The sequence below is a fragment of the Barbus barbus genome (assembly GCF_936440315.1).
Source record: "Barbus barbus genome assembly, chromosome: 40".
Lineage (NCBI taxonomy): Eukaryota > Metazoa > Chordata > Actinopteri > Cypriniformes > Cyprinidae > Barbus > Barbus barbus.
This window is the reverse complement of record NC_136718.1, coordinates 18,583,518-18,598,062: the sequence shown is the minus strand read 5'-3', so window position 1 is coordinate 18,598,062 and position 14,545 is coordinate 18,583,518. Positions and strand designations below refer to the sequence as shown.

The 14,545-nt window shown below is 37.7% G+C and overlaps 1 protein-coding gene across 2 annotated transcripts; it reads right to left on the bottom strand.

The window, feature by feature from the left end:
* Positions 1–431: 431 nt before the first annotated feature.
* On the bottom strand, positions 432–10,402 carry LOC306860010 (transcriptional activator Myb-like). 2 transcript variants are annotated; one of them, XM_079401527.1, is made up of 15 exons: positions 10,254–10,402; positions 8,246–8,363; positions 7,635–7,706; positions 6,874–6,966; positions 6,236–6,456; positions 5,929–6,154; positions 5,722–5,790; positions 5,295–5,399; positions 4,809–5,000; positions 3,592–3,716; positions 3,301–3,412; positions 2,722–2,844; positions 2,357–2,440; positions 2,161–2,262; positions 432–1,787 (listed from the first exon to the last, which is right to left on the bottom strand). In XM_079401527.1, exons 1-15 carry the CDS (start codon positions 10,274–10,276, stop codon positions 1,677–1,679), a joined length of 1,776 nt encoding a protein of 591 aa, XP_079257653.1. In that variant the 5' UTR covers positions 10,277–10,402; the 3' UTR covers positions 432–1,676. The 2 variants fall into 2 exon arrangements, with proteins under 2 accessions (XP_079257653.1, XP_079257652.1); XM_079401526.1 differs by having other exon boundaries at positions 432–1,790; positions 10,254–10,390.
* Positions 10,403–14,545: the final 4,143 nt, after the last annotated feature.

Sequence of the window (14,545 nt, the reverse complement as noted above, 5' to 3'; positions counted from 1 at the left end):
TATGATTTTAAAAGACAGCTGAAACACTTTTTGTGTTGCATTTTATTGCAAGAAATATTAGTTGCATTATTGAAAAAATAAAAAGATTTTAAGCATTTAATGACATGGTTCTATTCCTACATATTGAGATATATTATTAATAAATGAGACAAACATTTATATATATATGTATTTGCATACTGATTTTCTCCAACTAAAATTACTGTAAAAAGACTAGTCTCAAGTCTTCAAATACTTTTTGGGGCCACTGTATAGCACTTAGCATTATTAAAATAAATAAATAGTTTAAATAATAAAATTGGCTTCAAATGCTGACAGTAGTTTTAGTTTGGTCGTATTGACATCTGTGCAACACACTTTTTAAACACAATGGCTTTAGCAAGAAATTTTTCAAAGTGGAAAAGAAACCAGTAAGCCAGAGATATTTTTTTCAAAACACACTTTATTTACAAGGCAGTTATAAAAGTTTGTATAAAAAAAACGTATGAAAAGTTCATAATCAGTGTAAAAAAAGTGTTTGTACTTGAAGCTAACACAAAAAGGCAGCGAATAACAAAAACGTTATTGCTAAATGCTTTTGATTGGACACTGCAATCTTAGTATCAAAGGCTGATTGTAATATCAAAAACAAGTCGACTAGGTATAAAAGCAACAATCATTTCAGTGTTTCAAAAACTAGAAATACCAATGTAAATCTGATTACAAATTGTCATACAAAAGTGTTTATGAAAACATGATCAAGAAATGTTTTATCATCTCAAAGGCAAATTTGTGGCCATTTAAACCCTTGATTTGAAAATGCTTGGTAAACCTTGTTTTTCCTATTTAGCGAATACAAAAACACTTTTTGTTCTGTTGAAATCTCTGCATAGTTGATCTAAACCCTGAAATAGTGCTAATACAATGAAAGCTCGACGTTGTGGTTTCGATCTTGAATGCTTTTGAAATGGCAACACTACTAAACTGGCAGAGTACCTTTGTACACTAGATATATCTCCTAAAATCTACATTAGGCAAACTTGAATTTTCAAACTTGACAAAGTCATATTTAGGCATTGGGCACGGTTTGTTTTGGCCAGGAATACATGCAGTGCTGTTTGTTGAAATACATACGATCTCTGCAAGGGCAGTTCTGTCGGACACCCACAGATACGGAGTACAAATCATGTCTAGTTTTGGGTGTATGATTTTGATAATGCTAGGAGAACACACACTCCTTACAATTTAACACACATTTAGCGATTAAGAAGTGAGCAATACTGGGGTCAAACACTGGCAAAGGCGCCCACCATAGTTAATTATTATTCTTAATACAAAATAATAATAAATTACTGCAAATTGTTCCTTATATTAAAATCCATAAAATTAGAACCCACATAGAGAATTCATTTCCCATATATAATACAAAATATATAATACAATATTATTAAATTGAAATAAAAAAAGGTAGAAAAACAACATGAAAAATGTCTTTGGTTGCTTGAATCAAATGACGGCACAGCTTAAACATTGGTGACTAACATCGACTGTGCAGTCTACAAAATGGCTTTTAGCCTCTCCCAAATAATGTACCACAAGAGTAGGAGTGTTCCTCTTTTACTTCTTTTCAGAATGATTGACTTCTTTCACTCTTCTTGCCTTTCTATATTTGTCTCCGTTTCATTCTATCCATCTCTTTACATGACCAGTGCTCGTGAAGAATAATTGCTGAGGTATTTGTGCGTGGCTTCGGAGGGCATTGTCTGCTCTTCCGTCTTCCCACAAAGCACCTGTTCCCATGTGCTCAACTGCTGAGAGAGAGAGAGAGAGAGAGAGAGAGAGAGAGAGAAAGTAAAGATGGAGAGAAGTAGAAAAAGTCAAAGATGAAGGTGATTGGTCAGGTTTTGCATAGCCTAATAAATCATAACTTCACAATTTTATGGTGCAATTCAGCACCTGGAGTCATAAAGTCAATGTGTGCTACTACAAAATGAGCTCTAAAGTTTTACCAACCAACAATACATATTTAAGCAAAACATTTCATTAAAAAAAGTTTTAAATAACATTAGTTTTCAAAATTTTGACTTTTACATATTGGTTATATATCGGTTACTCTGAGACATCTACTAAAATTCATGTTTGAATACGTTTTAGATGAGTACATGATAGTAGATATGGTACCTGCATAGGGCTTCCCATGGGTCTGCGGGGCAGCTGGGCTTTGTGTCCGTCCTCAGTTTTCTCTGCGTTTGGAAGCATCAGCACAGAGCTAGTCAACAGATCCTATAGGTTCCACAGAGAAAAGAGCAATCAAATGTCATCTTAATGGCGAGAAATAACATTTACTCTGATGTACAAGCGATATCAAAATACCCACAGGCATGTCGTGGGCGGAGCCACTGGAAGGGAACAGCTGGGTGTGGAGGTCTTGCCCCTCCCACTGCAGACAAGCTGACTCCACCTATAGATCCCAATCCATAAAAACCATTTACATAATTGACTCCATCCAAATACACCATGCATAAATTACTGTATATTACTTCCATAATACTGCATATAATATCTAATTTCTAATTCACACACCCGCTCTTACACAGAATGATCAGACAAGTTTGACTGCATACTGATATTACTAACAAATTCAAATAGCAACGTACAGACAAGAAGCTCTTACAATTCAGCTATTTGAATATCACATTGAGACGTATTCAAATGAAGGGGCCTACATTATCCCAAACTGACCTCCTGTTTGATCTTCTTTAGGGGGGGCTGATCCAGGTGCACCCCCCCAACGCTGATCTCACACTCCTGAGGCTCCTGTTTAATAGCACCAACCACTCCAGAGTCCAATGAAGGACTGTGGGCCTGGAACCAGAACAGAGTCTTGAATAAAATATTCCAAACTAGCGATGCACCATATATCAGTATCATGTCGGTTACTGGCCACAATTAAGGGCTTTTTAACTGATTGGATAATATTGGATATTTAATTGTGCATGCTCATTTTCTTCTAATTACTAAGTTAATTTTTTACCAAACACCATATTAAATAATATAATATATATAAATAATAAAAATATACTGTACAGTAATATTGTTTGTTTTATTTTACATGAAGTAGTATAGAATTTTTAATCAGCCATAGCATGAAATATTATAATAATATAATAAGTATGCATAATAATAAAATAAATAAATACATAAATATATGAATAATATAAAAATACAAATATTTACATATTATATTTTTTATTTAATATATAATTTGTCATTTACATTTTTTATGTAATTTTTACGTAAACTTATGTAATTTAGTCTCACCCTCTTCAATGGTCCGTATTTGGTGTCTTGCATTGTCAGTGTGGATTTGAATGGAGTGGGTGTGCGAGGAGAGCACTCCATGATGGAACGCCTCAGGTTTGGGGTCCTGAACCTGAAACCGAACGCACACATGTATGTGAGTGTCTCATTACAATCACATTAATCTCATTAAGTCTCAATCATTTAATTTAACTTGTGATTTTGCTTCATACGTGTAGGGGAAACTTCTTTATAAACCAGATCATAAAGAATGCAACTATAAATACAGAGAATACTGGAATGGACCCTTACAGCTCATTTTCCTTTTGAGGCCGAAGAGCAAGGTCTTGCTGCAGTGCTTTCTGGGAGCAGACAGACGAGGGCGTGACAGGTAAGTTTTGACTGTCTGAGTCTGGGCTCACTGACGCATTAAAGAACTGCAACAGAGAAAAAGAGGACAACAATCAGATATTCAGATGAAAACCACATATTCAATATTCAGAGGTGTGGGAGGACCTCTAAATGGGGTCAAAATCAGCATAAATTTGATTGCAAAAAAGAGTTTCCCATACAAAATGAGCAACAATACTGTCTCTGGCTAAAAGCATAATGGTTGTTATGGTACTGTATGATCAGAGCATCACTAACATTTAATGAAGACCATTGCATATATTTGCCAAGCATAAAATTGTGAAGTGCAACATAAATGTCAGAGGAAATTAAAAAAGTGATTGCATGCTTAAAACCGTACATCAATAACCCAGTGTTCATTGGAGATTTCTTTCAATGTCCCCCTGGTAATCAAGAAAACAACAACATTCCTTCATGCACAATACTGAGCTGAACCCGAACAATTTCTGATATTAAAGTCAAATGCTGTCTCGATTATGTGTTGTTTGACATCGCTAGGAAGCTAATTTACTAAAACAACCAATAATAAGACAAGCAAAATCAACAGTGCCACTGATTAAACACTCATTCTGAAGAGATAAAGTGAGTTAAGACATCATAAAAATGTAGCAATAAGAGTTGATGTAATACACTCTAATATTTTCTTAGCACATACATTATGACCCTAAAAACACTCATGGGCTCTATAAATGGGTTATGTTTGGTGATGTGACTTTTAGACGAGTTCTATGCATGTTGACTAATGTAGAGTGATATGTATTAGTGTGAAGATATTGATTCAGGGTGATCAGATAATCAATGATTGAGTTATTGGGTGACTAGTTGATTATATTAGAGCGTTTTCAGGCTACCTGAGAGGGAGAAAAAGGCAGGTGTCTGGTGGCTGAATGTTTGGGCGTAGAGCAAAGAAATTTGAGGGCACTGCTGTCATCACTGTGGGCGGGCAAACCCTGATTGGATTCAGTCCCCATTTTAGGAAACCTCCTATCAGAGTGTATGTTGGCCCAGATAGACGGGGCCTGAGAAGACGAGATCACGTGAGGACAGCGAGGGTTATGCTGGCTATCAGCTGACCATTCCTTTTAGATCTAACGTAGGATACTTTCATGGTCTCTTACCGAATCAATAGCGTCAATAAACTCCGGTAAAGTGGAGCTGGCGTCATTGTTTGGGCTGTTCGTGTTGCCATGGGCACTTTCTTCTGGAAGGCATCCCTGCTCTAGGGATGGAGCCGGGACTGAAACCACCACACCAACTGAGCTGTCTGTCAAAGAGCCTCTGTTCCACCCACTGTAGCCACTCATGGAGATCTGTGGAAAGAGGGCGAGAAAAAGATTTTGAGAGAAGCTCTGTGGGTGTAGGACAGAAATTAAGCAAAATAAAGAGCGGGATGCATGCAGGAAGAACGGTCAGAAAGAAAGGGAACTTGTCGAGTTTGAATGATGTGAAGTGTTGGGAGGGGGTTCGGAGTTGCACAAGGAGTTAAACAGAGCTTGTGGTGTGATAAGGCACAATTGCATCATTTAGCCAAGCAGTTAGAATGTGAAATAGACCCCCAGATGCTTCCTCCAATTAATCACACACACACACACACACACACTTACTGGTAGTGCCTGCTGTCCCTTCAGCTCGTTTTCTGTTGACATCAAGAGCATCTCAATCTCCTTCACCCTCTTTTCTTTCTCAGGGTCCTCTTCGCTGTAGTGTCTCTATATCACAGGAATCGAAACAGTGCAAAGTGAACAAAACTCGATCTATTGCTCTAATTTCCTCTATTGTGATACCGAACTGAATGCAATTAGATAAAAAATGTAAAAACAATAAATAAAATGTTGTATTGTTAGCTGGATTCAATTCCAAAACATATACTGCACAAGTGTAGTTCGATTCACAAATAAATTAGATGATTATTTTTATGATTGTCAAAATAATCTGGTTTGAATTAGTCTACTAATGAGATACACGTTATATTAATTTAATGCATCCATGCTGAATTAAAAGCAATTTTAGTGTTATTTGCTCTTGGGTTACCTGGATAGCAGCAGTGCCATGTTGAGGAATGTTCATGATGTTCAACTGAACAGCGAGTGGAAATGGCACCTGAACACAAGGGGGGGAAAAAAAAGGTATAAATTACCAACTGAGAAAGAGCATTCATACAAAACACTGTTTTAACTTTATGGCTAATAATAGTGTTATTTTAATAGGTAAACATTTGTGAGATAAGGTTACTTGTACCCGTTGTGAGTCAGACAGTAGTGAGAAGTATGGATACTGATTGGTCATGGAAGAGGCAGGCATGGATGTATTGGTCGGTGTCTGATTGTAGTTCAGGAGGTGAGATTTAGCGTAGCTGTTATTTAGCTGACTGGGGCTGACTTTAGCGGCGTGCTGCAGGTAGCCTTCCTGCTCGACTTTCCGCCGCATCGTGGAGTTCCAGTGGTTCTTTATGGCATTATCGGTTCTGATGACAAGAACATATTATTAGAAAGTCATTATCACATCCAAATGCATAGAATATAGTTTGTAAGTACCGTTTCTTTACCTGCCCGGAAGTAGCTTGGCAATCTCAGCCCATCGGTTTCCAAGTTTCTCATGTGCCTGGTAGATGATCTGATCTTCTTCCTCAGTCCAGGAAGTCTTCTTCACCTCTGGGTTCAAGTGGTTGTGCCAGCGCTCTCTACATTGCTTCCCAATCCGCCCCTTTAAGTGCTTCGCAATCACAGACCAACGTTTGGGGCCATACTTCTGAACCAACTCGATCACCTGAGACAGAGAGAGAAAAAGTTAGAAGTGCAGGAAAAGGAGGGTAGAATTGAAAGAGGGGGTGTATTACAGCCCAGCACAAACCCATAGAGGAAGGGAACTAACATTGCATAAGTGTTTTAGGATTGCACACAGATACAGATAGTGGTATTACGCTGAATATCTGCAAAAATACACCTGCTAATGACTTCTGTTGGGTCATAAAAATGACGATAAAAAGAGAAACACCTGGTCCCGCCAGTTAATCATTACAACACAACACCCACTTAATGGATTTTATTTTCTCCCTTAACTTTCTCCTGGTTGCATGCGGATTAGTTGGTTTTGTAACTGCAATCCTGTGGCTGCATTTTGGTCATCTGAGGTAACATATTGGTTGTGGTGTGGTTATTTTGTGTCAAATTGTAGATGTTTTACCCGTTGGTCTTCTTCTTTAGTCCACGGTCCTTTTATAAGTTCAGGGTTGAGAACTTTCTGCCAGCGATGCTGACACTGAACATCTGTGCGATTCTGTGACACACACACACACTTACAGTTAGGTAATAGAGAATGGAAACTAATTTTAGGTTGTCAATGTGGTGTGTACTTTGAATTAAAGTAAATTGTTGTGCTTAATATGAGTTCAATGTTGTGCACATGAGATCCCAGGTGTTTCGGAAACCCCACACAGAGTGAATCAGAAATGAAACAGCTTTAGTTTCTGATTCTTGTTCATGTTTTGAGATTGACGAAAATAAATCTATATCAAGAAGTAGATGATTTTTGACTGCATATAGCTCGTAGTTATGTGTGTATGTGTACTGTGTTACTGTGCCTGAGAAATCTATACATTTGTATGTGAACATATGTTTCTACCTGAATGCACATTTATGTGTGTGTGTTTGTACATCCGTGTGTGCATGCAGGTGCACAGTGTATTCTGAAACCCTGCCATATCCCCCCCCATTTGACTCTGTTCCAAACTAGGCCAACCAATGAGGAATACCCAATTATGCAAAATCCTCCAAAACGTGCATACATTTCTACAGTACCTGATCCTTTGGCTATTCACATGCAAATGCACATATATAAAACACCACACCTAACATAACCTAACCTAACCCCCTAAAGCCTAAATACACAAGCTGCATACATGGACGCACACTTAAACAATCATAGACACAAACACACACACTCACAGGCAGAAAGCTGGCAATGACTTTCCAATCTTCAGAACCATGATGCTCTACCAGCCTCTTCAACTTCTCATCCTATAAAAAAAAAAACGTCACAACACTGTAGCATTGAATACATATTCAAACAAATAATGCACTGTTAAATAAGCAATGATTAAATAATGTTTACATAAAACAATAAATACATAAAGCTACTTGAATAATAAAGGGTTATCAGTCAAACTAAATGTAAGTATGGTGTTCAATTTGTTACTGAATACACAGGATTCAATCTCAAACAAAAACACTCCAATACATATAAATGTCAAGAAGGTGCAAAAAATCTAAAGCTTAGTGGGTGCAAGACCCACTTTGAACTATATATAAGATAATTTAATATAAATTCATACATAATGTTTTTTTTTTTATTCTTAATTTTTTGTTTTTTATCAAAATTAATAACACACAACAATAATAATAATATACATGATCCAAATTAATTGTAATTATTAATTTGTAATAATAAAGATAATGAATAATTGGAACTTAAACGTATTTGTTTTTTAAGTATGGATCAGAGGGTTAAACAAAACAAAAATAACCCTCAAACGAAGCCAGATAACAGTTTAGCATACCTCCTCACGGGTCCAGCGTGTCTTGCCAAGGTGGCGCTTTCCTGTCTTGACATGAGGACCATCGTAGTCATGATCATAAATCTCCACATCATCATCATCTTCATCGCTACTGTAAACACTGGGGGGGTGGGGAGAGAGATTGATTGTGAGATAGAGAACGGGGTATCAAAGTGTGGGGTGTGGGTAAATAGTGAAACAGCAAAAGCTAAGAAATAAGGGAATGGGGACAGGAAATAAGACAGGAGCAGATCCTCATGAGCATGATTGATGTGTTTGATGACATATGTAAAAAAACACCCTTTCACCCCCATACATCTATCACGCATTATAGAAAAATTAAGCGATAACACAGTCAACACAAAACTGGAGTTGATGAACCAGTACAGCCGGCAGGTTAGGGTGCAGGGGGGACATGCTCAGAGAAACCTGTTCTGATGTTTATGGTTTCCACAGAAACAGCGAGCGTGTGCGTGGACTGGCACTGTTTCATGATGGAGAGAGCGTGTTCAGACCTGCACAGGTACTGTCAAAACCATCTCACCTGGCCGGCTCTAGGCCAATCAGGATGGAGCACAAGCAGACGTGAAGAACAATATTCTCCTGGCCTTTGTGCCACAGGTGTATGCGTGTTTATGTAGTTTTAAACCTCACGTTTATACTTAATGCCAGTGCTTAAAACAAAAGATTAAGATGATTGCTCACTTCCTTGACTACAAGTATTTAACTGGAAATGTAAAACTCAAAACGCACCTAGCTCACTGAAATAAAAAAAACTAGTCAAATAGATACAGTTTCATTTTAGTATGCATTGAGGGTTGTTGACTAACTGTACATGTGAATTTAAATATTTGTCAAATTAGTCTAGCTGTGGCTGAAACCTTATTCAGAGGATTTATTTTAAAAACATCAGTCTGAGTTTACCATTATCATCTCATGTGACCAATACAACAAATGCCTTATTTTTAACCTCTTGTCTGAGCTTGTTAAAAATGTCTGTATTTATGACAAAAGCACATGCATGATAGAAAATTTGAAACAAACTTAAAGGAGAGTGCATGCAAAAATCACCCTCATGTCAAGCTATTTTCTTTTTTTATCCTGTCTAATATTTCTTCAAACAGAAATATTACGTAATATTACGCTGTCGCCATTCACTTTCATTGTATGGCAAAAAGATGCAGTAAAAGTAAACGGTTACCGAGCTGTCAGATCCTCACGCTCTCCCTAATCTTTTTTTTTGTCCGACGCTAAAACGAAAGTCATGGCATTTTGGGACAACATAAGGGTGAGTAAATGATGACAGTATTTCATTTTTGGGTGAACTATCCCTTTAAGATCATTATACTAGTTATTCCAAATCCGACAACAGTTAGGCGGATTTAGAAAACTCAGTGAATATAATCCATCCGGTTTACATATAATCTCAAAATTAATCCAAACGCTATAATGCTGGACTACCTCCATGAAAAAAAGCAAAACAAGAAACTTGTGAACAGTAAAAAAAAAATGACACGCGAACATGCCGAGATGTTTCTGCAATCGCCCGCTATTTTTCAGTCACACTACGTCGCCGCTGACATTGTGCCTCTCGTCCATTGTTTCTGAATCATAACGAGAGTGTAATTTTTGGGGAAGTACCGGATCTCACCGTAACCTGTCCAGCGGATTTGCACGCGCAGGTGAATGAATGAAAATGTAAATGAACACGAGCGCGAGACCTCCGCGCTGGCGCGAGCGCACATGCCATCCACCTGTTCAGCGCGGCGCGGCGCAACCAGAAGAAACAACTGTTCCGCGGAGAGATGAGTGCGTTTGTAAAAATGCAACTAAATACAAGCGCTTCACTTCTGAGCATGCATTTAGTAAATGTAATGCTGTCAGCACTAACTGTCTAGCTAGTCTTGAGTCTAAATACCCGCGTGTGGCTGTGGAGCGCAGTCTCATAATATAAAGGAAATACATGCGCTCATCAAAGTTCTCATCAAAATGCGTAACTCTTAAAACTCACCTGTGTCTGTGCCGCCTCGCCATCCCGCTGCTCAAGAGGAGGGTAGAGAAGTGATGGTGAGTGCGCTCGGCTCAAGTGTGCAGAAATGGAGTGCTGTCAGCTCCTCTTCGAGGAGGAAGTGCCGATATTAAGCTCTCAACGGAGTGTGCGATATTGTAAACAGATCCATCAGACAAAGCTAGGGCTGTCTCGCCCTCCCGCTAAATTTGGCGCCTCGGGTTCTGCGCATGCGCACAGCCGCTCTACTATTCATACAGCAGAGCGCCTTTTGAAGGAGAGCTCCGCGCTAATCGTTCACTGTTGTTCTTTTGGAACAATTATATTGCGTTTTTTGAGGTAAAAAGATAGGGAGGGGTGGCAGCGGGTTTCTTAGAGGACAATGTGGACTCTGAGTGGGAGTGAAAGTTTGGCAAACACGGGGAAACAGAGCGTGAGGGGTCTGGGCATCCTCTCTCGACCCAGCGCTGTTACTGCGGTACTGAAGCTGTACTGAAGGGAGTGATGGAATCGAAACGAAATTGTGCTTGAAGACGAAATACTGTGAAAAAATCTAATTAAAAATTATTCTTATTTTATTTGCAAAATGATACCATCATAGTTTAACAGATATAACAATTAAACACTATTCTATCAAAACATGCTCTCTGCAAATCCCATGTTTTTGTGACTTTTACCAGACATTTAAGAAGCACCATAAATGTAAATCTGTAAAATAAAAGTATTAAATACGTGATCACATTTTATTAATTTCTATAAAAACCACTAATTACAGCAAAACTGTAGAATTTACAGTGTAATGTGCATCAACACGTTATATGAACAATCAGCAATTAACTTTGATTTAATTGATTGATTTAATGGTTTGATTGATGCTTTAGTGGGATTTGATTATAGTAACTGATTCAGTGTTTTTGATTCACTAAAAAGAACCGACTCATAAGAGTCATTCGTTCAGGAATGGAACTTCATAGAGGCGCGTATGATTTGATTCAATACAAAGAACCGACTCATACGAGTCATTTGTTTAAGAATTGGACCGCACCGTCTTCGTATGTTTCGAAATGTGAGTTCAGAAGTACTATTGCACTTAATATCAGTGCAGAAAACACTGAGAGAATATTTAAGTAATACATTTTAGTAATGACAAAGTATTTTAGTAAAGACGAACGAATTACATGTTTTAGTTCACGTTAATTTGCACTTTTGAAAGTCCCCAATTGTAAGATTCAGGTGGTCATTTGTGGAAAACCAATTGCACAGAAAACAGCTTGATATTTTATTCGTTCGAAATGTGATGTTCTGCTATTTCCTTTGAATTATTTAAAAAAAATTCACTTCTCTCGCTTTCATCGGGTTACAACAGTTTCGCTTTTCCTTTTCCAGAAATGTACCAACTCTGGGTTGCTAATAATTTCACTTTGCGACACGTTACACAATACATATGGCAGATTTTGTTACTGAAAGTCACAGTCAGGTTATTTGTCTGGATGGAAAAGTAGTGCAGCTTGTTTTAAGTTCTCCGACATGTCCAACCTGTTGCCATGTGGTAGTCAATTGCATAACCATCGAGGAGGGTAACAAGCAAACTCACTCTGTCACACACTCTCGAGGTTTGTGGTCTATATGTTTTGTTTTATAGGTTGTCTGCTCATTGCGCTCACTTGGTTGGCATATTGTGACCGTCACTTATCATATCGGTCAGCGCGAGCCATTGTTTCTGACCACTGACGCTCACGTGCTCAGCAGAGCTGATAGTGTCTGCGCGCTTGCTGAGAGCGCTCATCCATCCATTCCATTGCAGAACAAGGAGGGGTTATTGCGGGGGTGCTTCATTAAAAGAAAAAACACTTACACAAGCGCCATTTTATTTCAGTAGTCTACTTCCCTATGAGTTTGCAGGTGATTTATGACTACACAACAGATCAAAACATGTCACTATTTGCTGTGGTGTAATAGCCACACATAAAAATGTATGAATTGCACTGCGTAGATAACCAAATATCAAGCCCAGAAGAATCTAAAACTACCTTTACAATGTTTTAATCTATATTGTTCACATTATAAGTGATTATAATGTCACATTATAAGTCACATAAAAATATTTGATTGCAGAGTGCCAAGATTGACCAATCAGAGTTGACTGCTCTGGAAAAATGTGCAATAAATTCCAACTGGAGTATTATATTACTAATATAATATTATTAAAACATTATTAATATCATCACTACTATTGCAGTTATGAAATATAGGATTAATTAAGAGCATTAATCTGTGACATAGGTTTCTGAGTAAAATGCAGTAACTAACTGAATGATTCATCTCATGGTATACTCTCCAACCTGTTTGCCCCCACTCAGACACATGTCTGAGGTTTCTAGAAACATCAAATGCTCAGGAGAATCACTTAATGTGAGTGCATCTGCACGATGATGTTAAAGTGCACAGTTTTCCATTGCAGCATGTTTGTGACCTCAAAATATTTGTGAGTCAGTCTGGAAACAGACACCGCATACAGATTACAGACTTAATGATGTGTGAGAATGACCTGTGTTTAAGGCCTAATTAAAATGTTGAATGTTATTTCTGCCCCCCACCCCACCCCACTCACCCTCCACCATGATACCCAGCCACCGACAAAACCTGTGGGTAACACTTTTTAGAAAGATGCAGTGAAGGAAACATCCCCCACCGCACACACGTACCACACCGGAGGTGAATCATGGGTCAGTCAAATGTTTATCTCTTGTTGTCTTCTACTAGTTGCTACCTTAGTTTAGTTTAGCTTGTCAACAATAGCAAGAGAACACAAAGTAGTTATGCAGGACATGCATTGAATCTTTTTCCAAATGGACCTTCATGCTTACGGTTTTTACTAAAAATCCGTATGAATCGCATTGTACAAATTCATACAAAAACTGCAACCTCATAAAAGTTACGTTTCCTCATTAGATCAGGTTGATTTTTCTCCACATGGAAAGAACCCCTCCCACCCATGTCATGCATTGAGAGGCTCTTTTTTCAACACACTCTCATGCAATTCATAATTGTTTTAAGTTTTGGCAAATTGATGGCTTATTCGTACAATCTCATTCATACATTTCTGTACAATCTGCTAATATCCCACTGCAATTTGGTTAAGGGGTGGACCTTCATGCTTACATTTTTCCAATAAAAAATTACATTGTACAAATTATAAAATCACCACCCCATGAAATAGTTGAGATTGGGTTGCTTTTTTTTGCACATGGAAAGAACCCCTCCCACCCATATCTTTGCAACCTATGTAGACTTGATATATCTGGGTCACTATAAGAAAGCATGAAGCATCTGTATATCTGCAGTGCTGAGTGTGTTTTTAAGCTAAATTTAGATGTACTCAAAGTTTTAAATGTCATGCAGATGTGGATGAAACCTGTTTAGCACAAACAGTATGAGATTAGTGACTGTGGTTAAATCTCTCTCATTATGTCTTTATACCTAGCCTACCTGATAAAGAACAACTCGTTCATACATTACCAGAGTATTCCTGACTTGTAAGACATTAAATGGTAATCAAATTAATTTACCATTAACCAACTCCTATCCTCTCCTTTATATTTTAAATAATTCACCTGATGTTTCCTACAGTCCAGAATGGTAATTTAGGAGATATGAACAGGGAACTAAGCTGATTTTCCTCCCCAGTTTTAGGGTCATTGTAAAGTACTGAAACTGAAATATCAAGATCCTAAAAAGCCTGATACAGCAGAGAGGAGGAAGATTGAAGGTGGTTTCCAGGAGTAGGTTTTGCAGCTGCTGAGTCTTGTGTTCCAAGGACAGATAAACTTTACAGGGGATTTTTTCTCCACTTGGGCAGCTGTATGGAGGTCAAAAGATCAATTAAAAACATGACAATAAGTGAAACATATACACATTATAGATAGGCTACCTATATTTGGAAAATCCATTGACAGTGGTTCCCCAACTGTCACACAACTAGAATTAATCTCGTCATAAATTTAGTTTGACAGGCTACACAATGTCATACATGTCAGTGTTTTAATTTTTAAATTCATGTTTTTACAATTTTGTTAACAATTAAAATGCAAACATCTATAGCCTAGGTCTAAATATTTTCTGATAGACTACACAAAATGAAAATATACAGAACTTACCTAATATCGGCCTAAATTCACGTTATGGAATTACTGCTTTCTCTAAAAACATAATTTTTTAATCTCAAATCTCCTTCGTATAATTGCAGAGGCTTTCAGAATCTAAATTTCAATGTAGGCTACTTTTAGTCTGCGTAT

Coding starts and splice junctions, on each gene's coding strand:
- LOC306860010 (XM_079401526.1), bottom strand. CDS start 10,276: ATGGCGAGGCGGCACAGACACAG. Junction 6,457..6,873: donor CTAAAGAAGAAGACCAACGG/GTAAAACATCTA, acceptor TCTCTGTCTCAG/GTGATCGAGTTGGTTCAGAA. Junction 2,845..3,300: donor AATACGGACCATTGAAGAGG/GTGAGACTAAAT, acceptor TTCTGGTTCCAG/GCCCACAGTCCTTCATTGGA.